The 27,565-nt window shown below is 48.0% G+C and overlaps 2 protein-coding genes across 4 annotated transcripts in view; both read right to left on the bottom strand.

The window, feature by feature from the left end:
* Positions 1–5,381: 5,381 nt before the first annotated feature.
* Rsl24d1 (ribosomal L24 domain containing 1) lies at positions 5,382–22,003 on the bottom strand. The gene is made up of 6 exons (XM_069995372.1): positions 21,879–22,003; positions 20,407–20,520; positions 19,078–19,150; positions 18,192–18,255; positions 7,883–7,968; positions 5,382–6,123 (listed from the first exon to the last, which is right to left on the bottom strand). Exons 1-6 carry the CDS (start codon positions 21,957–21,959, stop codon positions 6,050–6,052), a joined length of 492 nt encoding a protein of 163 aa, XP_069851473.1. The 5' UTR covers positions 21,960–22,003; the 3' UTR covers positions 5,382–6,049.
* Positions 22,004–23,446: 1,443 nt separating this feature from the next.
* The window catches only part of Rab27a (RAB27A, member RAS oncogene family), a 41,552-nt gene continuing 37,433 nt past the window's right edge, over positions 23,447–27,565 (bottom strand). For all 3 annotated transcript variants that reach the window (XM_069995369.1, XM_069995370.1, XM_069995371.1), the window contains exon 6: positions 23,447–25,583. In XM_069995369.1, coding sequence (XP_069851470.1) covers positions 25,388–25,583 — 196 coding nt within the window. In that variant the 3' untranslated portion in view covers positions 23,447–25,387. The remainder of the gene's footprint in view (positions 25,584–27,565) is intronic.

Raw genomic sequence — 27,565 nt, 5'->3', positions numbered from 1 at the left:
CTTTCCTGCCCAGGCTGGCTTTGAACCGTGATCCTCAGATCTCAGCCTCCTGAGTAGCTACGATTACAGGCGTGAGCCACCGGCGCCAAGCCAGAAATGATTATCTCTGTGGCCCAAAGTGGCTCACACCTGTAATCCCAGCTACTCAGGAGGCAGAGATCTGAGGATCATAGTCAGAAGCCAGGCTGGGCAGGAAAGTCCATGAGACTCCTTTCTCCAATTAACCACCAAAAAGGCCAGAAAGTGGTACTGTGACTCAAATAGTAAAGTGTTGAGTGTTGAGCAAAAATGCTCTGGGACAGCACCCAAGCCCTGAGTTCAAGAATTCACTCACATTCACACACACACAGTTTAAAAAAGCATCCACTTAGCTATCTAAGCAAGTACTCAGAAAAGTGTGTGTTATAAAAGTTATGCACGTGGCTGGGAAGGTGGCTCAGTGGTAGAGTGCTTGCCTTGCATGCATGAGGCCCTGGGTTCGATTCATCATCACGACATAAACAAAAAGAAAAAAGCCGGAAGTGGCACTGTAGCTCAAGTGGTAAAGCGCTAGCCTTGAGCTGAAGAGCTGAGGGACAGTGCCCAGGCCCAGAGTTCAGGCCCCACGACCGGACCCAAAGAAAAAAAAAAGTTATGCACGTATCATGTTAAAAACAGTCCCAAATCCAGGCACCGGTGGCCCACATCTATAATCCCAGCTACTCAGGAGGCTAAGATCTGAGGATCTCAGTTCAAAGCCAGCCCCAGCAGGAAAGTCCATGAGACTCTTACCTCCAATAAACCATCAGAAAACCGGAAGTGGCGCTGTGGCTCAAGTGGTAGAGCGCTAGCCTTGAGCTGAAGAGCTGAGGGACAGCGCCCAGGCCCAGAGTTCAGGCCCAGGACTGACACTGACTGCCACACACACACACACCCCACACCTACCCCCTACTCCCATGATCTTGGTCAGATTTTTGATAACATAAACAAAATATTTGACAAAATGCATCTTGAGAGGACTGCATGAAAACGCATTAGTTCTCCACGAAGACTTGTTCAGACATGTGAGGTGGGTCGCTCTCAGCCTGGAGAACACATTGGAGTCACCTGGTACCAATGTCCGGGCTGAAGCAGGGCCCGGGCACCGGCAGCGTAAACCCCGCCCCAGAAAGTCCGCACAGCTGTCAGTCTCGAGGCCGGCCCCGCCCACCATGTAGGCCGCAGTCACGGTGCGGCCCCTGGACGCCTGACAAAGCGCTTAAAAAGCCCTGCGTGACAATGCACAAAGCGCTTAAAAAGCCCTGTGTGACAATGCACAAAGCGCAGAGGCTTGTTGCTTACAGTTCTGGAGGCTGAGGAGTCCCCGAACCAAGGGCGTCTTCCAGAAAACATCAAGGAACGGCGTCGGACCAGGGCCTTCTTCCGCCATTTTGGGACAGCCACCCAAGAGGGAAGCCCAGCCTTTTATAGTCCGCGTTAATGTATTCATGAGGGCGGAGCCTCCAGGACGGAAACCTCCAATCAGGTCTCGCCTCCCAAGGCTGTTGCATAATGAGTGAAGTCACACACCTGATGGGCTGGGTGGGGGGGCCGCAGGGGGAAGGAGATACATTCAAACCATAGCAGATACTGTAATGCTTGGAGATTTCCCCCTCAGTTCAAATAAAGAGGATTTGAATGCTAGTTCCGAGGTTCCTCTGAACTAACCCAAGGAGGAGGGTTACCCCGTAAGCTGTGCGTTTGAGAGTATGATCATAGATTCTTCACTACCTCAACTTTTATGAGTCTGGTCAGGCACTGAAGGCTCACACCTGTAATCCCAGCTACTCAGGAGGCTGAGATCCAAGGAAATCCGTTTGAAGGCAGCCTGGGCAGGAAAAACACAAATCCATGAGACTCTTACCATCAATGAACCATCAAAAAAAAAAAAAAAAAAAGCTAGAAGTGGATTTCGTGGTTCAAGAGATAGAACAGCAGGAAGTGGCGCTGTAGCTCAAGTGGTAGAGAGTTCACCTTGAGCTGAAGAGCTGAGGGACAGAGCCCAGGCCCAGGGTTCAAGCCCCACTACCAACAAAAAAAAAAAAAAGAGATAGAACAGCAATCTTGGGCAAAAAAAAAAAAAATCTAAGGGACAGCGCCCAGAATTTGAGTTCAAGCCCCAGGACCAGCACAAAGAAAAACAAAATATAAAGCTCAAATGAAAGCTCTGCGAGGTGTTCACCAGTGACAGAAATCCAACCATTTACCTCCAGCTTTCTTGTCTGCATAATAGCGATTCTCCCCAAGGCTGCCACGTGGGTGTGAAATGCAGCGCTCACCGGCAGGCGGCATCCTAGCCTGTTTGCAAATGCAAAGACACTAAAAGGTCGTGGCACAGGTTGTCATTTCCATTGTGCATCCTGGGGGATCTTCTGGTCCTCCTCTGAACCATCTAGAAATGGAGTCTTGTGCATAAATCAAAAGGCTTGTGGCTCTAGCTTTGTGGCAACAAAAACCACCTGGGGTTTTTGGAGACCTTAATGGCCAGGGAAGGTTGGCACCTGCGGCCTGCTCTAGCCTGCACAGGTGGTTTTACGGTAGTAGCATCCTTTGCACAGGTGTACTGACTGTAATACATTTGGAGTCTATACTGAACTCCTTGATAACCTGCAAAGGGAAGATGCGACAGTCTGAGTGTAGACTAGATCTGTACTGGATAACTCTGGACAAGAATGTCTTCTTTTCCCCAAGGCCTGGCTATATGGAGTGGTAAGTGTCAACAAGAGGCTAGACGAAAGACCATGAAAGTGGGATAAGAGTCTACAAACAGATTCACCTCCTCAAACCTTACACAATTAGCCTCCAGTAACTAAGATTAAACCTGAGGGACAGCAGGCATAGCTCAGTTCTAGTGTGTGCAAAAGTCTGGCTTCTACTCCTGTCATTACAAAAAGAGAAGGAAGCCGGGCGCTGGTGGCTCACACCTGTAATCCTAGCTACTCAGGAGGCTGAGATCTGAGGATCACGGTTCAAAGACAGCCCGGGCAGGAAAGACCGTGAGACTCCTATCTCCAGAAAACCGGAAGTGGTGCTGTAGCTCAAGTGGTAGAGCGCTCGCCTTGAGCTGAAGAGCTGAGGGACAGTGCCCAGGCCCAGAGTTCAAGCCCCACGACCGACAAAAAAAAAGAAAAAAAAAAGAGAAGGAAAAAAACCCAGAGCTCACTCAGGACAGCTTTAGGCCAAGGCACTCTCCACAAGGTAAGACAAGGTAATTTAGATTCAGAACTTTTGTGCCAGGAGTCAGTGGCTCATGCCTGTAATCCCTAGCTACTCAGGAGGCTGAGATCTGAGGATAACGGTTCTAAGCCAGCCCAGGCAGGAAAGTCCCATGAGACTCTTATTCTCCAAATAATCACCAGAAAACCAGAAGTGGCTCAATGACTCAAGAGGTAGAGCACTTGCCTTGAGCTGAAGCACTGATGGACAGCGCCCAGGCCTAGAGTTCAAGCCCCACAACCAAAATAAATAAACTATAAATAATTTGTGTATGCCAGTCCTGGGGCTTGAACTCAGGGTCTGGGTGCTGTCTCTGAGTTCTTTTGTTCAAGGTTAGTATTCTCCTGCTCCACTTTTTTGGGGGGTTTTGGTGGTTTATTGGAGGTAAGTTTCATAGACTTTGATGCTTGGGCTGGCTTTGAACCATGATACTCAGATCTCAGCCTCCAAAGTACATAGAATCACAAGCCTGAGCCAAAAGTGTTCCTACTTTTCAAGTTTTTTCCTCATTTTGAAAGGATTTTTCTGCATTCTTAAAATAGCATCATGATTGACTGCAGTGGAACACACCTATAGTAACTAACACGCAAGAGGCTGAAGAAGGATCTTAAGTTCAAGGCCAGCCTGGGTACACACTGCAAGTTCTAAAAAACAAAACAAGGCAGGGATATAGAAGAAATGAACTAAAATAAATTGTAAACATGGAAAGTAACAATGGCACCTCCATACAACTAATGTAAGCTAATTGGCTTTTTAAAAAGGGATTTGTAAGCAGCTAGTCTAAAGGGTATGTTCCAATCCTGTTATTCTTAAAACAACTGGGGTATAGAAGTTCTGGGTAGGCAGTGTAAAGTTTCATGCTTTTTCGTTCCTGCTCGGTACAGGTCTTGGCTGATCGAAGTGTTAACAACACACAGCTCAGGCAAGGTCTTCAAGAATCACCTGGGTCCCCAAAGCACTGAAATTCTGACAGTGCAGAGAAGCATCCGAATGCTAAGCCTGAACACAGGTCAGTTCTTCGGGGCAGTCCATTTCCCCAGTGGCAGGTCTCAAGGCCAAGCAGACAGAGCTGGCAAGGTACAAACCTTGTTTCTTAACTGTATGCAACTTTAAACATGCTCATATTAAAAAGATTGTAACCAGTGGGGGGGAAAAAACCCTCAAAAAATGCTGCTTCTTACATTTTACCATTTCCCATAAGTTTTTCTTTCCATCAGCAATATTACTGACAAAAATATGCCCTACTTCAACACCATGGGCACACTTGCCAACAAAGAAAAGACCTGAGTTCAAATCCTACTAACACCAAAAAGGAAAAGTGTCATATTTCATAAATTAAAAACAAAGGCAGGGGCTGGGAAGGTGGCTTAGTGGTAGAGTACTTGCCTAGCACGCATGAAGCCCTGGGTTTGATTCCTCAGTACCACATACACAGAAAAAAAAAACAGAAGTGGCGCTGTGGCTTAGTGGTAGAGTGCTAGCCTTGAGTAAAAGAAGCTCAGGGACAGTGTCCAGGCCCTGAGTTCAAGCCCCAAGACTGACACACACAAAAAAAAGGCAAAGCCAAACTGGAATTCAGTTCTTCAAACATTGATCCACATTTTCATTACCTAATACTTATAAGATTAGCCATTACTTTATAATTACCTAAAAACTGTACCTCAAACTCTACTCTAAAAATGATGTAAAAATTTTTAGCACACTTGTCATAAATAATATAAACATACACCACTATTAAACACAGTATTAAACACATATTTCTCCTTAATTGTTATCGGCTATTTAAGTAGTGGGTTAGAGGGAAATGCTTCTTTTCCAAATGGATCCTTCTAAGCTTTATTAGAATCCATACATAGGAACTTACTTTAGAAATAGCTTTATTTCTATGTGCTCATGTGCATACCAGTCTTAGGGGATGCACTCGGGACCTGGGCGATGATTTTGTGCTCAAGTATAGCACTCTGCCACTTGAGCCACACTCCACTTCTGGCTTTTCTGGTGGTTAAATGGAGATACGAGCCTCTTGGACTTTCTTACTCAGGCTGGCTTCAAACCTTGATCCTCAGATCTTAGACTCTTGAGTAGCTAGGATTACTGGCATGAGCTCAAAATGGTTTTATATTTTAAATAGAAACAATAAACAGAAATCAACCAGAACTTCTTTTGTTGTTTAAAAAAGAGAGAGAGAGAACTAGACAGCAAATTTTAAAAGGCTACTCCTAAGCCAGCTGGGAAAGCCAGGAAGCACACACTGGAACTGAATCTGCTCCAAAGCAGAAAACAATGCGGTACCATTTCAGGCACAGATCATTCAACTCTCCTCCCCGCATCCACCACCACCTGTCAAAGCGGGCCAACCAGGCCACACCAGTCCAGCACAATGAGCTTCACTGATGAGGCCATTGTGCGGCTCTAAGAAGTCAAGGGCGTCAAACAGAAATGCAGAGATCAAAACAAGATTGCCAAGGTTATCACGTACATTTTCTTGGTAATATCCCCTTACCCCTTTTCTTTACCATGAATACAGGAATCGTTTTACTGCAAGAAAACATTTGTAGACATCAATAGTCCCGAATGCTTGTATCTAGTCACTACACAAATGCTGTCCAGTGCCATTAACCAGGCGGCATGATGTTCCTGTGCACAGCGGAGGAGCAAGTGATGAAGGCGCAATGTGAGGTGCGGTCAGCACCCCGGCAGCTGAGGCCGCGCAGAGCGCAACGCCCCCCAGAGACGTCAAGTAACTGATCAGCGATTCAGAAGTCCCAGGTCTCCAGAGATGATCCCCAATATCCACGTGTGGTCAGCAAGATGTTTAAGACACGTCCTCCATGTCCACGTCCTGCTGTAACTGCTGCACCATTTTTTCTTCCAGCTTCTTCCCTTTGCCTTTAAGAAGGAAAATAAGGATTTATGTGACCACATCAAGAAGGATCCAGACTGTCAAACGGTAACATCGACCACGTCTAAGCAAGTCAAGAACAGGGCTGGGAATGCAGCTTAGTGGTAGAGTGCTTGCCTAGCATGCAAGAAGCCCTGAGTTCGATTCCTCAGGAAAAACCTCAAGTGGTGCTGTGCCTCAAGTGGTAGAGGGCTAGCCTTGAGCAAAAGAGGCTCAGGGACAGTGCCCAGGCCCTGGGTTCAAGCCCCAGGACTGGACAAAAAAAAAAGTCAAGAACAGTTAAACTTACTCAGATCTTGCAATGATTACAGTAAACATCCTACAGACATTGCTCATAACACCCCAGAGGACCCCATCTGAATGAGAAAACTGAGCCACAGACTTGGCCTAGGTCACTCCTCAGCTAGTGAGTCCAAGCTGGAGTTCGAACCCTGGTCACCAAGACCCAGTGCCCACACTTTCAGTACTGCGCTGCCCGCCTCTAAGAGGGTTGCTTTACCTGAAAAGCAAGGTAACAATGGCTCCTTCCTGTTGCTTTGGGGTGTCAATGTTACCACCTCCCCTGGAAACAAATGTCCAGTAATTTGTCTATCTTGTTTACACACAATTTGGTACCAACATAACCTAGGCAAGACTTCTACATGAATCTTCTCACATGGCGTAAAGAGCCTGGCCTTGACACTAAGGGTTAGGCAGAGTTTCTCTCGCCCCCTTGAATTCATCTGCTTCAGTCAGGTGTTAGGTAGCAGATTATACTCAGCCAGGCTGGGTTAAAGAGCAGTTTAACTCCTCACAAACTATGCCATAAATGTCCACCCAAATCAGTAAAATTATATGGGTCACAAAAAGGTTCTAATACAAAAAAGTAATCTCCAGGGGCTGGGAAGGTGGCTCAGTGATGGAGTGCTTGCCTTGCATGCATGAGGCCCTGGGTTTGATTTCTCAGCACCACAGAAGCAGAAAAAAACAAGTGGCACTGTGGTTCAGGGGGTAGAGCGCTTGCCTTGCATGCATGAGGCCCTGGGGTCGATTCCTCAGCACCACATAAGCAAAAAGGAAAAAAACCCCAGAAGTGGCACTGTGGCTCAAGTTGTAGAGCGCTAGCCTTGAGCTGAAGAGCTGAGGGACAGAGCCCAGGCTCAGACAGACTTCAGGCCTCAAACTGGCAAAAAAAAAAAAAAAATCTCCAAATTTTAGAATCACTATCACATTGGGAGCTACTCTGGACCTAGGCCTTTGTATTTATATACTAAGTTCCCTAAGCAGAGTTTCAAAACTATTAATGTAAAATGTCCTTTAATCAAAATAGACTGAGGCAAAAATCATCTGTAATGACTTAACTCAAGATACTATGTGGTTGATCAGCTTTTAAGAAAGAAAAAGAAATTCCATACATAATAGACTGGAACAGGGGAAACATTAAATACTGTTTATTAGCCAACTCAGCATACTACATGATGTATTTGCATAATATGCTTAAATGAAAAATACTCTTTAAGAGCTGGAACCTAAGGAGACATACAGTGATGGGTAGATGGGCTGGGGATGGGGATAAGATGGAAGGGGTGTCTCTAATCAAGACACATTGTACCCATAAATCAACATGTTAAATCAAAACCTCTTTGTAGAACTATTTGAAGACAATTAAAAAAAAATTTAGCTGGCACCCGACTCCACGGATCACAGAGTCTATTTTCCACTTCCCAACTGAAAGCAGTAAATTCCTGCACACAAAGCACTACTGACCTGCGAGCGGGGCCCGGACCAGGTGGATGTTCTGCTTGACTTCCTTGATGTCCTGAACTTTCTGGAGCTCCTTATTCTTCTTCAATCTAGGACAGAACACAGCAAAGTGTCCGTTTCTGCCACATGTTTCAGGGCATCAATTCCCAGGATGGTAGTGAAATTTTAGGGCATGAGCCACACTGAGCGCGCAGGCGGTCAGCCAATCCTCCCCCGCCCTCCCGTGCTTGCAGCACGAGCAGCCCCACCCCCGTCACACATCCTGGCAACTGGGAAATGTGGGAGATGCTAACAGAACTGACGGGCGTCCACATATTCCTCCTCCAAGTTTGGTTGAAAAGACCCCAGACCCTCAACCCAGAGCCCCATTGTGCTCTTTAGGAAAAACTGCTGCCCCCTCCCCTACATTCCTAAGAAAGCAAAGCAGGACACAGGCTAACTATTAAACACTGAGTCACCACCTGTAGACCTCAGCGTGACGGTAATACATGCCTTAAAGCTAGACATTCCTGGGAAATAGCCGACCCACCTGTCCCTTCCTGTAAAACTTAACCCTAATGGCAGGGTAGGACGGGATGTAATAAATCACTTGTCAAAATTAGGGAACAAGAAGTTTCGGGGCATTTCGACCAGAACCGGCATGACGGGGCAAGTACCGGCACGTCAGCTCCCCCCCCCCCCCCACCTACCCCATCTGACCAGCGTAACCCGACCAATCCCCACCCTGAGCGTAATTTGAAATTAACCAATCATTCCCCCTGTAACCACGCATCTCGCTTCTGTAACCTCGCTTCTGCTGCCCATAAAAATAGGGTGCTTTCAGGCACTTGGTGCGCAAGTCTCCCGATAGACTTTGTCGCCCCGGGTACCCGTGTAACCGGTTCCCAGACACTCAACCCGAACCTTGTGGATCTCGAGGTTGAGTGCACCTGGGAGCCGAGGCATGCCCGAATAAACCTCTTGCTGTTTGCATCCGCACAAGTGGTCTCGTTGTTCCTTGGGGAAGGGTCTCTTCAGATCGAAGGGCACCCCACGCCGACGGGGGTCTTTCATTCTGGGGGCTCGTCCGGGATAGAGACCCCCACCCAGGGACCACCGACCCATTTTCGGGAGGTAAGCTGGCCAGCGTCTGTGTATTGTCTGTGTATTGTCTGTGTATTGTCTGTGTGTTGCCTGTAAGCTGTCTGAAGTCTCGTGTGGCCAATTTCTGTGCGCTTGCGAATCTGGTGAGTTCGGCCGTTCTCGTCTGTATCAGGCGGACCCGTGGAGGAGCTGACGAGCTCGTACTCCCGACCGCGGTCCCCAGGAGACGTCCTGGGGGCTTCTGGGAGCCTGAAAAAGTGGCTCATCAGGGTGGCCTGAAATATTGGCCCGTCAGGGTGGCCTGAAATATTGGCCCGTCAGGGTGGCCTGAAATATTGGCCCGTCAGGGAGCCTGAAAAAGTGGCTCATCAGGGTGGCCTGAAAAAGTGGCCCATCTGGAACTCAGTCCTCTTTTAGACGCGTGATTTGCCTAGGAGACGAGAGATCCAGACTCTCAAAACAGTCTCCGCCTGGTTTTTGCCTTCGGCTGATTGTCGAAACCGCGCAGCGACAAAGTAACGTGACCAGTTATAATTGTAATGTTGTTTGTTGTAGAGTTTTGGTTGCTTGCATTGCTTCTGCCCTTGTGGTTTGTTTTTCTGTTGATCTGCTGTCTTTGCCTTCGCTGTGGAAAATTTGGGAGAGTGTGTTACTGTGAATAGTCTTGTGTTATTCCTTAAGTTAAACCTTAAGTTAAAACTACACAGGTCTCTATCAGGTTTTGCTTTCAGTTTATTAACAACAGCGCGCAGCGAAGCCAAGTGTTGTCTGTATTGTGGTCTGTATTGTTGTCTGTATTGTTTTTGTGTTCGTTAACCGTTTTAAAATGGGACAAACTGTCACGACCCCTCTCTCCCTAACCCTACAACATTGGAGAGAGGTACAAACGTCAGCTCACAATCTTTCGGTAGAAATTAAGAAAAGAAAATGGATAACTTTTTGTTCATCAGAATGGCCCACTTTCAACTGTGGATGGCCACGGGAAGGGACCTTTAACCTAACCATTGCTTTAAAGGTCAAAGCTAAGGTAATGGACCCAGGACCACACGGGCACCCAGACCAGGTCCCCTATATTGTCACCTGGGAAGCGCTTATCTCAGATCCACCCCCGTGGATAAGACCCTTCCTACCAACCCCGAACCCCCCAATTCCTACCCCATTAACCTTTCCATCTGCACCTCAACTCCCGTCCCCACTCCTCCCTTCCTTGACTACCCAACCCCAACTCCCTCCTCCTCTCCTCCCCTCTCCAGCCCCCCAACCCCCCTCACATTCCTCCCTTTACCCAGCCCTTGTTTCCCTAGAGAGTAAAAAACAGGTACTTCCTGAAAAAGGCAAGCCTATCACCCCAAAGGTTCTGCCACCTGGAGAAGAAGTTCTCTTGGATTTACTGACTGAAGAGCCGCCCCCCTACCAGGGGCACGCCCAGCAGGGGCATGCTCAGCAGCCTCAGGAAGCAGAGGCTGCCGCCCCTCAGGAAGCAGTGGCTGCCGCCCCTCCACCACCGGCCGACCCTGCACCCTCCCCAATGGCCGGCCGACTCCGGGGGCGCCGGGAGCAGGCCCCAGATTCTACCACCACCTCTCGGGTGTTCCCTTTGCGTACAGGAACGGGCGGCCAGTTACAATATTGGCCGTTTTCGGCCTCTGACTTGTATAACTGGAAGACTAACAACCCTCCCTTTAGTAAAGACCCCTCAAAACTAACCTCTCTAATTGAATCCATCTTAGTGACTCATCAGCCCACTTGGGACGATTGCCAGCAACTATTGCAGGTGCTGTTGACTACTGAAGAGAAACAGCGTGTCTTTCTCGAAGCTAGGAAGAATGTTCCTGGGGACGACGGGCGCCCCACTCAGCTGCCCAATGAGATAGACGAGGCTTTCCCCTTGGAACGGCCCAATTGGGATTTCAATACGGATGCAGGTAGGAACCACCTACGCCTTTACCGCCGGTTGCTAATAGTGGGTCTCCAAGGGGCCGCCCGACGGCCCACCAATTTGGCGCAGGTAAAGCAAGTAGTTCAGAAAGTAGAGGAGTCGCCTTCGGCTTTCCTTGAGCGCCTCAAGGAGGCGTATCGCATATACACTCCTTACGACCCTGAAGATCCAGGGCAGGCTACAAATGTTGCTATGTCTTTCATTTGGCAATCGGCCCCTGATATCAGAAAGAAGTTAGAGAGACAGGAGAATCTTCAAACGTTGTCCCTCCAGGACTTGCTTAAGGAAGCTGAACGCATCTATAATAAGAGAGAGACGCCAGAAGAAAGGGAGGAAAGGCTTAGAAAGGAAACCGAGGAGAGAGAAAATGTGCGTGATCGCAAAAGAACGAAGGAGATGAGTAAGTTGTTGGCCACCATAGTATCAGGGCAGCGACAGGAGCAGGAAAGACAGAAAGGAGACAAAGCGGGCCCCCCATTGGAAAAAGACCAGTGTGCCTACTGTAAGGAGAAGGGGCACTGGATGAGAGACTGCCCAAAGAGACCCAGGGGACCTCGGAGACCAAGACCCCAGACGTCCTTGCTAACCTTAGACGACTAGGGGGGTCCAGGCCAGGAGCCCCCCCCTGAGCCTAGGATAACTCTGGAAGTTGGGGGGCAACCCGTCACCTTCCTGGTGGATACGGGGGCCCAACACTCGGTATTAACCACGACCCCTGGACCCCTGAGTGACCGATCAGCCTGGGTGCAAGGAGCCACTGGAGGGAAGCGATATCGATGGACCACCGATCGAAAAGTACAACTGGCCACCGGTAAGGTAACGCATTCCTTTCTACATGTTCCCGACTGCCCTTACCCTCTACTAGGAAGAGACTTGTTAACTAAGTTAAAAGCACAAATTCACTTTGAAGAAACAGGGGCACGCATTACTGGGCCTAAGGGACAGCCATTACATGTACTAACCCTCGGAATAGAGGACGAGTACAGGTTATATGAACAAAAACCGAACAAAGAGGACCCAGATACACTCCTATGGGTACAGAAATTCCCACAAGCGTGGGCTGAAACAGGAGGTACAGGCTTGGCCGTCCACCAGGCCCCTCTAGTTATCCAACTGAAAGCCGCTGCCTCTCCTGTGTCTGTAAAACAATATCCGCTGTCCCAGGAGGCCCGACGAGGAATTCGCCCTCACATAAAGAGACTGTTAGATCAAGGAATACTAGCCCCCTGTCAGTCTCCCTGGAACACTCCGCTCCTTCCAGTCAAAAAGCCGGGAACTCAGGATTATAGGCCGGTGCAGGACTTAAGAGAAGTTAATAAACGGGTTGAAGACATTCACCCAACGGTCCCTAATCCATACAATCTACTGAGCAGTTTGCCCCCTACTCATATCTGGTATACTGTTTTGGACTTGAAGGATGCGTTTTTCTGCTTACGAGTCCACCCCAGCAGCCAGCCTATTTTTGCCTTTGAGTGGAAGGATCCTGAACTAGGAGTGTCGGGGCAATTGACTTGGACTAGACTGCCTCAGGGATTTAAAAACAGCCCCACACTGTTCGATGAGGCATTACATCGGGACCTAGCCGACTTTAGAATCCAACATCCTACGTTAATATTGCTTCAATATGTAGATGATCTCCTGCTGGCAGCTCAAACACAGGAGGACTGCAAATCAGGGACTGAAGACCTCTTACAGACCCTGGGTGCCATGGGATACAGGGCTTCCGCCAAAAAGGCGCAAATTTGTCAGCAACAGGTCACCTATCTAGGATATCAGATCAAGGATGGGCAGAGGTGGCTGACAGAGTCTCGCAAACGGGCAATTATGGATATTGCCCCACCCCAGAGCCAAAGACAGCTGCGGGAATTTCTGGGGACCGCCGGATTTTGCCGCCTATGGATTCCCGGCTTTGCGGAAATGGCTGCCCCCCTGTACCCTCTAACCAAACCAGGGACGCTGTTTGTCTGGGAAAAAACCCAGCAAGAAGCCTTCCAAAACATCAAAGAGGCTCTCTTACAGTCCCCGGCTTTGGGGTTGCCAGATCTAACCAAACCTTTCGAGCTCTTTGTAGATGAAAAACAAGGATATGCTAAAGGAGTCCTGACCCAGAAGCTGGGACCATGGAGACGTCCGGTGGCCTATCTCTCCAAGAAGCTGGATCCGGTGGCGTCTGGATGGCCCCCATGCCTGCGGATGGTCGCGGCAATTGCAGTTCTGGTGAGAGACTCGGGTAAGCTCACCCTGGGACAGCCACTTATCATCCTGGCTCCACATGCTGTAGAGACTCTGGTTAAACAACCACCCGACCGATGGCTTTCTAACGCCCGCATGACACACTACCAAGCCATGCTCCTGGATAAAGACAGGATACAGTTCGGGCCCGTAGTAACTCTAAATCCAGCCACCCTGCTCCCACAACCGGGGGAGGCGGAGCCCCATGACTGCCTACAGATCCTGGCTGAAGTACATGGAACTCGACCTGACTTGACCGACCAGCCCCTCCGAGACGCAGACTTCACTTGGTATACAGATGGAAGCAGCTTCTTGGACAACGGGGAGCGAAAAGCTGGAGCCGCTGTTACCACCGAGACTGAGGTAGTATGGGCTATGGGACTTCCGCCCGGGACATCGGCACAGCGTGCTGAGTTAATTGCCCTAACCCGCGCACTCAAAATGGCGGAGGACAAGAAACTTAACGTCTACACCGACAGTCGCTACGCCTTTGCTACAGCTCATGTGCATGGCGAAATTTATCGCCGGCGGGGCTTGCTGACTTCAGAGGGAAAGGAGATCAAGAACAAACCTGAAATCCTGGCCCTGCTTGAGGCCTTGTTCTTGCCCCAAAAACTGAGTATTATACACTGTCCAGGACATCAAAAAGGACAGACCCCGGAAGCAAGAGGCAATCGACTGGCTGATAGGGCAGCCCGGGAGGCAGCGCTAGCAGGGACTCCTACCACCCCGGTCCTCCCCATGACAACTGAGCCTCAGACGAAGAGAACCAGTCCGCTCCCCTACAGTCCAGAGGACATAGACGATCTAAAGAAAATGGGGGCCACATTTAACTCTGAAAGAGGGACATGGACTAATAATGGAAAGACAGTGTGGCCCAGGAAGTGGACCCATCAAATAATAGATCGCCTCCACAAAATAACCCACCTCAGCAACCGGAAGATGAAGACCCTCCTTGAACGTGAAGAAGCACTAACATATCTCTTAGGAAAGGAAGACAGTCTACAATCAGTGACTGATCAGTGCACAATATGCGCACGTGTCAATACTGGAAAAACCAAAATAGGACCAGGAGTGCGGGTTCGAGGACAACGACCTGGGACTCACTGGGAGATTGACTTTACAGAAATCAAGCCTGGACAGTATGGTTATAAATATCTCCTAGTGTTTGTGGACACCTTCTCAGGCTGGGTGGAGGCTTTCCCCACCAAACAAGAAACCTCCAGAGTAGTGACAAAGAAGCTGTTGGAAGAAATTTTTCCCCGGTATGGCATGCCACAGGTATTGGGGACCGATAATGGGCCTGCGTTCGTCTCCCAGGTGAGTCAGTTGGTGGCCAAACTGTTGGGGATTGATTGGAAATTACACTGTGCTTATAGACCCCAGAGCTCAGGACAGGTAGAAAGAATGAATAGAACAATTAAGGAGACTTTAACCAAATTAACACTTGCAACCGGCTCAAAGGATTGGGTGTTTCTCCTGCCCCTGGCCCTTTACCGTGCCCGTAACACCCCAGGCCCCCATGGCCTCACCCCTTTTGAAATTCTGTATGGAGCTCCCCCTCCGGCTGTCAATTTCCTTGACCCTCATATATCTGACTATGCTAATAGCCCTTCTTTACAAGCTCACTTGCAGGCACTTCAGATTGTCCAGCGTGAAGTCTGGAGACCTCTTGCGGCAGCATACCGGGACCAGCAAAACGACCCTGTCGTGCCTCATCGTTTCCAGATAGGGGATTCTGTGTGGGTCCGTCGCCATCAGACCAAAAACTTGGAACCCCGGTGGAAAGGACCATACATCGTTCTCCTCACCACCCCTACAGCTGTGAAGGTAGACGGAATCGCCGCCTGGATCCACGCGTCCCACGTCAAGGCCGCCCGGACCCCGGAGGAGGCCACAAAGACCCCAGACTGGAAAGTGCAGCGTACTCAAAATCCTCTAAAGATAAGACTTATGCCAAAATGATTTCCCCTGCTTACTTGCTATTCCTATCCCTATTGGGTTTTGCTTCTCCCAATCCTCACCAGCCGGTAAGACAGACTTGGCAGGTTTTATCCAGCACAGCGGAAGTAGTTTGGCAGATCAGCTCCGATCGCCATCCGTGGGGAGCCTGGTGGCCAGACCTCACCCCGGACGTTTGTCAATTAGTAGCTGGATTACCCCGCCCCTGGGACATACCCAGTTTCACCCCTGATAAGCTCCCGGTGAAAGACTGCACAGGCTTTCCCCACAGGGGGGGCTTTCATGCAGGGTGCTGTGGCCCAGATAAAAAAAGAGATTTAGCAAAAACAGACTTTTATGTTTGCCCTCGAGAGGGTAGGACCCGAGCGGCATCTAACAAATGTGGACAAGAGGGGGACTACTTTTGTGCCTCTTGGGGTTGTGAAACCACGGGAGATGCATATTGGAACCCGAGTTCCACGTGGGATCTAATCAATGTAAAAAAGGGACGGCCCTGGGGCACTTCATGCCAATATAAAAACACGTGCCTACCCTTAAAAATATCTTTTACAGACAAAGGAAGAGCCCTACTTCCTGCCCTATGGACAATAGGCAGACAGTGGGGAATTAGGTGGCATATGGGGCCGCTTGGACCTAAATCCTATGGAACAATATTTCAGATTAGGCTACACCGACAAACAGTAACCCCCATCCTGCCAATAGGGCCCAATCCAGTTTTAACTGAACCCAGGGCCCCGGTTGCTAAAAATCCTCCTCTAACTCCTTTGCGTGGTGGCCCAGTGTCTTCCCCGTCCTCAATCAACTCCTCCTACCAACCTGCCCTGGTGACGGTCCCGACTTTATCAGGGACCGAGGAAAGACTCATTGACCTTGTAAAGGGAGCATATACTGCTTTAAACTATTCTGATCCCAGTCGCACCGAGAGCTGTTGGCTTTGTCTAGCCTCCAGTCCTCCCTACTATGAAGGCATTGCTGTAAAAGCTAATTTTTCCATTCATTCCAATCCCCCTTCCGTCTGTAGCTCTCTGCCTACTCACAAGCTGACTCTCCCGGAAGTATCTGAAAGGGGGACATGTTTGGGCAATGTTCCCACCTCCCACCAAGTCCTGTGCAGTAATATCCAGACTGTAATCACTGGACCCCATTACTTGGTCCCCCAGACTGGACTTTATTGGGCTTGCAATACCGGCCTAACCCCTTGTGTATCAGCCGCTATTTTTAATCAAAGTAAGGATTATTGTGTATTAGTACAGATTTGGCCTCGCATTAATTACCATCCTGACAGCTTTGTTCTCCAGTACTTTGACCAACCGACTCATAGAGACAGAAGGGAACCTGTGTCTATTACATTGGCTGTTCTGCTAGGTATAGGAGGAATATCGGCTGGGATCGCCACAGGAGCCACCGCCCTGACACGAGTGGACCACTATTCGCTTCTCCAACAAGCCATGAATAACGACCTAAAGACTCTGGAAAACACCGTCCGAACACTAACAAAGTCTGTAAACTCTTTAGCTGAGGTGGTCCTTCAAAATCGGAGGGGACTGGACTTACTGTTTTTAAAGGAAGGGGGCTTGTGTGTAGCCTTAAGGGAAGAATGTTGTTTTTATGTCAATAGGACAGGAGTGATAATCAAGTCTCTAGATAAACTTAAGGAAAGACTGAACCATAGACAGCGAGAATTTGAGTCTCAACAAACCTGGTATGAGGGGCTGTGGAATAAGTCTCCGTGGTTTACTACTCTAATATCATCCCTAATGGGACCACTAATACTCCTTATATTAATCCTTACTGTGGGCCCCTGCATCATAAATCGCTTAATACAATTTGTAAAGGACCGCCTATCGGTCGTACAGGCCCTAGTATTAACTCAACAATACCATCAACTTAAACTAACGGAGGAATCTCCAGTTGAATGAAGGATTTCATTCAGGCTAAAAGAAAATGGGGGAATGAAAAGACCCCAGACCCTCAACCCAGAGCCCCATTGTGCTCTTTAGGAAAAACTGCTGCCCCCTCCCCTACATTCCTAAGAAAGCAAAGCAGGACACAGGCTAACTATTAAACACTGAGTCACCACCTGTAGACCTCAGCGTGACGGTAATACATGCCTTAAAGCTAGACATTCCTGGGAAATAGCCGACCCACCTGTCCCTTCCTGTAAAACTTAACCCTAATGGCAGGGTAGGACGGGATGTAATAAATCACTTGTCAAAATTAGGGAACAAGAAGTTTCGGGGCATTTCGACCAGAACCGGCATGACGGGGCAAGTACCGGCACGTCAGCTCCCCCCCCCCCCCCCACCTACCCCATCTGACCAGCGTAACCCGACCAATCCCCACCCTGAGCGTAATTTGAAATTAACCAATCATTCCCCCTGTAACCACGCATCTCGCTTCTGTAACCTCGCTTCTGCTGCCCATAAAAATAGGGTGCTTTCAGGCACTTGGTGCGCAAGTCTCCCGATAGACTTTGTCGCCCCGGGTACCCGTGTAACCGGTTCCCAGACACTCAACCCGAACCTTGTGGATCTCGAGGTTGAGTGCACCTGGGAGCCGAGGCATGCCCGAATAAACCTCTTGCTGTTTGCATCCGCACAAGTGGTCTCGTTGTTCCTTGGGGAAGGGTCTCTTCAGATCGAAGGGCACCCCACGCCGACGGGGGTCTTTCAGGTTATGTCTGAAATTATGTCAAAATAAGGCTTAAAAAATACTAATCTGGGGCTGGGAATGTGGCTTAGTGGTAGAGTGCTTGCCTTGCCTGCATAAAGCCCTGGGTTTGGTTCCTCAGTACCACATACACAGAAAACGCTGGAAGTGGCGCTGTGGCTCAAGTGGTAGAGCGCTAACCTTGAGCAAAACAAGCTCAGGGTCAGTGCCCAGGCCCAGGCCCACGCCCTGAGTTCAAGCCCCAGGGTTGACAAAACAAAACAAAACAACTAATCTGGGTAGGGAATGTGGCTTAGTGGTAGAGTGCACACCTAGAATGCATGAGACACTGAGTTCAATTCCTCAGTACCACATTAGCAAAAAAAAAAAAAAAAAATTAAAAAACTAATCTTAATTTGTATCATTAGTCTAAACAAATACTCATACCTGTTCATGATAAACTTAGCCTGGCGTTTCTGTTTGATCTCTTCCACTCTCTTCATTGCATCAACTACAAAGAAAATTTTTAAAAATCAGCAAATTTACGTACATTCAAGTAATATGAGTCTATCGACAAGTGCTTCAACAAACTTCCCTCTCTTTATTACTTTGACTTAAAAAAAAAAATTGAACTAACGACAATTAACGGCTTTGGAAAATAGCTACCAGAGTCTTGACTTTAAAAAAACCAAGTGCAACTGTATTTTACAATCTGTCAGCACTGTGTGTGGTGTACCTAAGACACCACATGTGTTATTTTAGATGAGCGGGTGGGTCTATGGGAACCAGTTACCATCTACAGAAGGCTGAGCAAGCAGCAGGGCTCCCCATTCATTTATCTCTGCACCCGCACGCAAGTGCGTGCCCATACGCACGTGCACGCACGTGCACACGCGTGCACACACGTGCACACACCGCTGCTTCCTACATGAATACTGAACTGCAATGCATGAACAATGACAGCGAACACCACCCATGAGGAGCACTCACAGATCATGAAACAGCACGGAAACAATTCATTCCTAAACACACTCAGCTGAACTTGGAGAGTGAGTTAGGTGCTGTGAATACTGGGCCCCGCAGAGTCCTTTCCGCAGCTATTCAGTGCCCCGTCTCAAGTTTAATGGTTACATCATTTCATAATATAAGGACCTGGGACACTGAGACTAAACACACAAACGCAACAAACCCACTGAAGCAAGAATAAAGTAATAAAAGCCAACCAAGCAATAAAAATGACACACTTAATATGTACACAACAAACCAACGTTTCTTCCTAGTAGAACCCCAAGTCAGAATCTGTGAACGCTGCCAATCCCGCGCATGCACTTACTGGTCTTATTCCACAGCTCCCGCTGGTACTTGACAGGCTCATTTCTACGTTTCTCAAATTCAAACGAGTTGTCCTGCAAGAAGGAAGCCCAGGGGCTGGTAAGAGAGACAGGAAAGAAGCAGGCTTCAAACATCACCCTCTCACAACACTTCTGAGGGGCGCACAGTAAAATAAAACCCCTCCGGAGTCATCACGAGAACACAGGGTTTCAATCTTCCTCTCCTTCTACATCCCCATGTACAGACAGCCACTGAACGTGTCTCTTCAGAAAGGTCACTGCAAAGCAGAGGAGTTGCACCCCATCCTTCTGAGGGTGGCATACAGCAACTGCAGATAGTACAGACAATTCCCCCCAGATGTGACTCACAGCCAGAAAACTTTGTATTAAAGTGAACCCTATGAAACCACCATCTTTCATAAATACAAGAGTTTAAAACATCAAGAACTTCACATAACCAGCCTCTACTACTTCTTAGTAATCTATTCATTAATAACTTTCTCTCAAGATCCTTGAGTAGCAATTCCACCAAATCCATTTAAATGATTTTCCTCTTTGCTAGCAAGACCTTAAAGTAATTCCGTAAAGCTAAGAAAAAGCAATTCTGCAAGCCAGGTGCCAGTGGCTCCTGCCTATAATCTTAGCTTCTCAGGAGGCTGAGATCTGAAGATCATGGTTCAAAGCCAACAGGGCTTTTGAGACTCTTACCTCCGATTAACTACTAAAAAAGCTGGCAGTGGTACTGTGGCTCAAGTGAGAGCACTGACTTAAGTCAAAACAACTCAAGGACAAGAATCCAAGCCCTGAGTTCAAGCCCCAGGACTGGCATCACCCCCTGCCTCCCCCTCCCCCTCCCCCCCACCCCCCCCCACCCCCACCATAAAATAATATCACTTCTAGGGATGGGATGTAGCTCAGTGGCAAAGCAAGTGCAACGTCCTGGGTTCAATCCCCAATACCAAAAAAGAAAGGAAAAAAATACAGTTAAAAAAAATCACTTTGGGGCTGGGAAGGTGGCTCAGTGGTAGAGCGCCTGCACTGCATGCATGAGGCCCAGGGTTCAATTCCTCAGCACCACATAAGCAGAAAAAGCCGAAGTGGCGCTGTGGCTCAAGTGGTAGAGCCCTAGCCTTGAGATGTGGGACAGTGCCCAGGCCCAGAGTTCAGGCCCCACAACTGACACACACAGACACACACACACAAAACCACTTCTCCAAAACTAGAAGGAGTTTCCCTCCCTATCCCACAGCCTGCAGGAGCCGGTGTCTCGAATCACACAATGAAGCCTCACAGCCTGCTCTAGACCCAGCCGTGCCAGCTGCCATACTCACCACCGTCAGCTCTTTCCCCGCAGCTTTCCGGAAGGCCTTCGTCCACCTGACCTTGCGAGGGTTGCGCTTCTTCTTAAAGTTTTTATGACACTTGGATTTACAGAATCTAAACACCTACAAGAGAAGTTAAAAGACTGAAAAGCCAACACTCAACCTTTTCTATCATAAGCCAGGGGCCAGTGGCTCACACACCAGCAATGCCTACACAGGAAGCAGAGATCTGAGACTAGCAGTTCAAGGTCAGCTCCAGTAGGAAAAGTCCATAAGACTCTTATTTCCAGTTAACCACCAAAAAGCTGGAAGTGGAGCTGTGGCTCTAGTGGTAGAGCACTAGCCTTGAGAAAAAAAAGCTCAGCGATGGCTCCCAGGTCCTGAGTTCAAGCCACACAACCAACAAAAAGAAAAAAAAGAAAAACCTACTATCAAGTCTGAGAAATAACAATGCCTTTACTCCTAATTCCTTCTGCTTACATCGTTTAGAAATGGGAAGCCTATCAGAGTATGAAAGGGGTGTTGCAACTATCAAACTGTACCCCAACTAAAGGCTAATTACCCCTGGAAATAAAAATAAAATCGTGATAAAGGAAATAATTGTTTAAAAAGTCATTTAAGCTTCTTATCAATGGAGAATAATTCTCAAAATTCACTTTTCTATATACCCCAATCAGGGTAAATTTCAAAAACCCATCCTGAAATCTTTTGATTCTCAAAGGCACAAACTAATTCCAATAGCAACTAAAACTGCATACGGATTTGTTTTCCCTGCTGTTGACTATTAGGTGTGTTATAGGGTGAAGTTGCTTTTCGCTTTATTTAAATGATTATTATTTCTGTTTTCTGACAAGTTCTTGGCTCTTTAACCCAAGCTGGCCTGACACTCCTAACTTTTGCTTCTGCTCTTAACACAGCCTTCCCCAAGCGCTGGGATGGCAGGCGGTGAACCACACCGTGCTCCAGTTGTACAGCTTATTTTCTGAAGGCTTTATTCAGAAATCCACTAGGAGGTCGCGACTACTCGAATGCTCCACCTTCATCCTCTCGGATAGAACTGACTGAACAAAGTAAAGACGCTTCCCTGGGTCCCTGAAATGGATTCAAGATTCACTTGGTTAGTTCCAAAGTGCATTGTTGTTACCACGACCATGAAGACGCTGCAACCTGTGTGTTACTGGAGGAAATAATCTTGTGAGTGGATCTTGGCAGACATAATAATAACAACAACAACAAGCATCCCACTTAGAAGATGTGATGCAGTAAAATAGGTTTACAAATGACACAGATTATTCCAAACTTAGCCCCCGCCTCCCCCCGCCCATCCCCGCCCCGCGCGCGGCCTGTGCCCGGCTCCGCCCGCGCGACGCAGCTCCCCGAGTTCGAGGCCCCAGGCCTCCCGGCAGGCACAGAGACACTTCCCGCCCATCCAGGTGCAACCCGCGCGGGCTCCCGGGCGCGCTCGGCCTCGACCCCCTCACCTTGCAGTCGTTGCGGACGAACATCATGCCGTGGCCCGGATAGATGGGCCCCGAACAGAAATAACACTTCTCGATCCGCATGCCCAGGCCGCGCGCACGCGCTCCCACCACACACTAGGGCTCGCCGGAAGTGACGGAGTCTCTCGGAAGCGTCTGCCCCGCCCTCCGACTCCGAAGATGAAAGCGCTTGCGCGTCCCAGTGAGGCGCTCCGAATCCAACTGGTGCCCCCTGGCGGCCCGGCGGACTAACGCACCGGTGTGTTCCGCGCAGGCGCAGAACTGCAAACGCGCTCTGCTCTTTCTCCGCCCCCCCCCCCCCAACACACACACCCCACCTGCTGTTGGCCAGCTACACCTGGCCCAGCCCTGCAGGAACTCGTGAGAACTTCTGAATTCTATCTTTGGTTTGTGTTTTGCCTCCCAGGGCTCACCACACCTTGAGCTGTCTCTAAGAACTCCTTTCCCACAGTTGGCTCTGGACAAACCCATTCCAGTCCCAAACTGGGTTTGCCTGTGGGAAGGGAGCTGACAAACCTTAAGTGGCTGGAAACATACTGAGCCCTGAAAAGTGATGGGGGGGGGGGGGGGAGAGCAGGATGACCGGGTCAGGGAATGACAATCAGGTAATGATTGTCATTTTAGGTAAGGGTGGATCAGTAAAGTCCTTCTGGATGGAGTGGCATTAGAACAGGATTTACAGAATGGGAAAGGGAGTCCTGAGAAGCATTCCAGACAAGGAACAGCAATGCAGGTGCTCCGAGGCAGGGACACACTGATTGAATGAAGCAGCAAACTAGGCCAGAATCCCCATCCCAGTCCATGGCTGATAATAGCAGTCATCAGTCTATGTCCCTTTCCCAAGGCTCCTGGAACTGTCTCCCAGCTTTGCTGTCAACTCAGTCTTAATCAAGGAGCTTGAACTCAGGGCCTGGGCACTGTCCCTGAGCTCTTTTGCTCAAGGCTAGCACTCTACCACCTTGAATCATAGCTCCATTTCTGGTTTTCTGGTGATTCATTGGCAATAAGAGTCTCAGAGACTTTCCTGCAGGGGCTGGCTTTGAAATGCGATCCTCACATATCAGCCTCCTTGGGTAGCTAGGATTACAGGCATGAGCCATCAGTGCCAGACAATCATTCCTGGTTTTTTTTTTGTTGTTGTTTTTTGGGTCCGGTCGTGGGGCCTGAACTCTGGGCCTGGGCGCTGTCCCTCAGCTCTTCAGCTCAAGGCTAGCGCTCTACCACTTGAGCCACAGCGCCACTTCTGGCTTTTTTTCTTTTTGCTTATGTGGTGCTGAAGAATCGAACCCAGGGCCTCAGGCATGCAAGGCAAGCGCTCTACCACTGAGCCACCTTCCCAGCCCTCATTCTTGTTTTAACTGGGATTGCTAGTGTGTCAAGTCTCACAACAGTACGTTCTGAAATTGCTTTTAACCCCACATGTTGTTCTGTCTGCCCCTCAATGAGCATCTACTAAATCTATATTCTTACACTGGGTGTCACCTTTAGCCTCAATTCTCCTTTGACATTATTTTGGGGGATGAGAAGCTAAGTCATGTTGACACACAAGCTTGACAGACTGGATCACATTTTTTATTATTGCTTAATTGGCACAAGGTTTGCTAAAGAAACATTTTGCTCTTATACAGGCTGGTAAATAGAAAAATACACTGACACATAAAAATACAGGACTTTGCTATGAAACTTAAACAAAATTTTCAGTTAACTCATGATGGTTCTTGTGTGTATATGCTATATTATTATACATTTCATTGTGTGCTACGGTTAAAGGCAGTAGACTCTTGAAACCTAAAATCTGCAAACATAATATTATTTTTATCTACATGAAGAGACCATATAAAAATGTGCTCTGATATGTTAACTGCAAAATTATGACCTGTCTTCCCCAAAGTCTAAGGCAACTTGAAAGGCACTATGGTAAACTCAAGTCCCTATCCTTGAAATCGCTGCAATTCAAATGCATAGCTCCCAGTAACTTCTTTGGTATTTAAAAGAAGCTGTAGTCTCCAGAATAAAAATATGTAAAATCTTCTTAGTCATGAAGATTGTCTTAGCCAAGATTGAGTTAGAGGAGTACTGGAAGAGCAGTGGTTAAAAACCATAAGAAGTATGCAATACAAAGCCATCTGAAAATCATCCTGCAAAAAGGAATTCTTTTTCATCAGACTCGTATTTTTCCAATTACAGCTCTGTCAAATACTTGCTGCTACAAAATTCCTATTTTTATTTAAATGATAATGAGTGGTATTTCTTCTGCTTTCTGGAAATTCTAATCTACTTGATTGAACCCACTTGAATAAATAAGAGTTTTATCTTAAATGAAATACCTTAGAAGGTTATAGAGAACTTCTATGAGGCGTATTATAAAACCACCTTCAATTTGGTATGAAGACACTTTGGCAAGACAGTAGAATACACAATCATGGCAAGCTACAGCAAGCACAGTAAATGTCCCTTGTCCCATGGAAGGCTACAGGCTACTGAACATTTCCGTTTTCCTCATGTTGAACTAGAACACAAATGTGGCTTCTTAAATACAAACATCCATCTTCCACCAAGTGGCAAACATTCTGTGTAATTAAAAATTAATTCCTTCAATGGCACCAGTGGAAAAATAAAAGAAATTAGAAATATGCACAATTCAAAGAGCCTGATGGTGAAGAGACAGAAGACTCAGAATTTCCATATTAGCTGAACCAGAAGCCTGAGGCTCCTGGGCCAACACTACAAAGACGAAGAAAAAGAGCAAAGTATTGACTCATCACCAACACAGCATAAAAAGCAGCGATGCTCAGGTGTGGCTGGCACCCGTGGATCACAGTGAACCGCAGCCACAGCCTTTGGAACCCCTGCCCTGTGGTTGGTACTTTAGAGCATCACAAAGAGACAGAGACCCCATGTCACTTGCTCAGACTACATTAATCCACTCCTGCCTGCAGCCCCAATTCCCTTCCCACCTCCACCAACAACAAATTTCCACTAAGTCCCAGTGGGTTTATCCAGTCCAAAGACACAGCAGTAATCTGTTGATATCAAGTCAAAGGGAATGATTAGGATAATGCTGAAAGACATTGCTCTCATGTGCATACATACATTTTATTTTTTGTGGCAGTACTGGGACTTGACCAGCCTGGGTGCTGTCACTTAGCTTTTTCACTCCAGGCTCCCTTGAGCCACAGCTCCACTTTAGCTTTTTGGTGGTTAATTGGAGATTAAGAGTTTCCCAGAACCATGATCCTCAGATCTCAGCCTCCTGAGTAGCTAGGATGACAGGCGTGAACCAGCAGAGCCTAGCTGGCAGGAGGAATCTTAAAGCGATCTTCACCAAGGCTAGAACAAATGGATCTGAAAGCTGGATGCTTGATTAGCAAGTCTAATGGAGGTGGTGGGAAGCAGTGTGGCCCAGTGCCTGTCCATCTCCCGGGCCCTGTGGGAAGCACAGAGATGGCAGGTGTGGGCCACCTGGCTCACTGCGATGCTCTCTTGATGGTTCAGCAGCCACACATTCCCTTCTTCTCTTCCCCTAACTGATCGGCGGCTGTGTGGCCATTGGAGCGTACCACACCCTCGGGGATCCAGGACTTGTCCACACAGCGCTCCATCCGCTTCATGATCAGATCCAGGAGCATCTCAATCGCTTGGCTTATGTTGGTCCCATTGGCAGCGCTGGTTTCAAAGTAGGGGATTCTGGAAGAGAGACGATCCACGTCACCAATGCACATGGGAAGGGCAGTAATGTCTGCGCTTGATCATTCCAAAAGAGTAGGCTCTGGCCTCGGGCTCTGGTGTGGCTTTTTCCACTCAAGGCTGGTGCTCTACCGCTCAAGCCACACCTCCATTTGGGCATTTTGCAGGTCAGTCTCATAGATTTGGCTGCCCGGGCTAGCTGTGAATCTCATCCTCAGATTTCAGCCTCTTGAGCCGAGGCTGCACCCCATTAGCTGTAGTGCTAAGCTACTCAGGAGGCTGAGACCTGAGGATCCTAGGAAACCAGACCAGGCAGAGAACTCCACAAGACTTTTTTTTTTTTTTTGGTAGGTCGTGGGGCTTGAATTCAGGGCCTCGGTGCTGTCCTGGAGCTCTTTTGCTCAAAGCCACAGTGCCACTTCCATTTTTCTGGTGGTTAAGGGGACATAAAGAGTCTCATGGATTTTCCTGACCAGGCTGGCTTTGAACCGTGATCCTCAAATCTCAACCTCCTGAGTTGCTATGGTTTGCAAACATGAGCCACAGGTACCCGGCTTCCATCAGATTCTTATCTCCAGTTAACCACCAAAATAAGCTAGAAATGGAGCTGGAATTCAAATAGTAGAGTACTAGCCTTGAGTGAAAAAGCCAAGAGAAAACATAAGGACCAGAGTTCAAGTCCCAGTACAAAAAAAAAAAAGTGGGGGAGGAGTTTTTTTTTCTGTGTGTGCTTCTCAGAGAAGTTTCCCTCATTCCCCTGTCTCATTGGTCAAAATTATATTACATACTGACAGCTAAACCAAATTCCAGCGAAAGGAATGGAGATCATAACTAGCTTACTTATCTTTCTTCAATAGTCCTCTTTTTTTTCCTTTGTGTGTATATGTGTGTGTGTGTGAGAGAGAGACAGAGAGAAAGAGAGGGAGAGAGAGAGAAGACACAGAGAGAGAGAGACAGACAGAGACAGAGACAGAGATGGGGAGAGAGAGAGAGAGAGAGAGAGAGAGAGAGAGAGAGAGAGAGAGAGAGAGAGAGAGAGAGTCAGTCTATGTAGCTAAGCCTGCGCTTAGAGTCACGATCTTCCTATGTAAGCCTCCTAAGTGCTGGGATCACAGTTGAATCTCACCACCCAGTAGAGTAGGAGCTCTTGAAATAGAACAGATGTATAAAGACAAGGGAATTCTATACAGAATGGGGAGGGGAGGATGTGGACATTGTCCTGGCAACCACAGAACCCATGTCCACCACAGGAAGCAGACCCAGTGGTTTTCTCAGAGAAGGCAGGAACAGGAGGCGTACAAAGGAAGCTTCAATTCTATCTGTTAGAAACTTTTCTTTTTTTAATTGGCACATCTGAAGTGGTACGCCGAGGGCAGTTTGATTATATTCACTTAGGAAAAACTTCTTAAATGAGGCCTATAGCAAGGAAGGTCCAGAAGTTAAGAGGTCTAATTTTTACAAACATAAAAACAGGCTCTTCTTTTTTTGTGTTGTTGTTGGTCATGGGGCTTGAACTCTGGGCCTGGGCGCTGTCCCTCAGCTCTTCAGCTCAAGGCTAGCGCTCTACCACTTGAGCCACAGTGCCACTTCCAGTTTTCTGGTGGTTTATTGGAGATAAAGAGTCTCACAGACCTTCCTGCCTGGGCTGGCTTTGAACCAAGATCCTAACTCCTGAGGAGCTAGGATTATAGGCGTGAGCCACCAGCACCCAGCTCTTCCATTTTCTTATGCAAGTCCTCAAATAACTAGGAAGTATCTTCTCAGTGGAGAGTTAACAGAATCCTGATTTCCATAACTATTAAACTGAAAGGAGATTTACCTGTTTACAGCACTTAGCACCAGACTGGCTCACAAAAAGCACTTAACAAATGTTCATGCAATGGGATCCTTTCTTTCAAAAGCATTATAAATTTCTAAAAGCTTGTTTTTTTGGGGGGGAGGGTAATGCTAGTACTGGAGCTTGGACTCAGGGGCCTAGATAC

Source organism: Dipodomys merriami, unplaced genomic scaffold (genome assembly GCF_024711535.1).
Source record: "Dipodomys merriami isolate MVZ:Mamm:240054 unplaced genomic scaffold, mDipMer1.0.p SCAF_48, whole genome shotgun sequence".
Taxonomy (NCBI): Eukaryota; Metazoa; Chordata; class Mammalia; order Rodentia; family Heteromyidae; genus Dipodomys; species Dipodomys merriami.
This window is presented reverse-complemented; position numbering and strand designations above follow the sequence as displayed.

What these genes read in the sequence shown, in the direction of transcription:
- Rsl24d1 (XM_069995372.1), bottom strand. Translation starts at nt 21,959, where the DNA reads ATGCGGATCGAGAAGTGTTATTTCTGTTCGGGGCCCATCTATCCGGGC. An exon ending in TCGTCCGCAACGACTGCAAG is followed by an intron (nt 20,521 to 21,878) that starts GTGAGGGGGTCG and finishes CTTCTCTTGTAG; the next exon opens with GTGTTTAGATTCTGTAAATC. An exon ending in GCTAAGTTTATCATGAACAG is followed by an intron (nt 7,969 to 18,191) that starts GTATGAGTATTT and finishes GTTCTGTCCTAG; the next exon opens with ATTGAAGAAGAATAAGGAGC.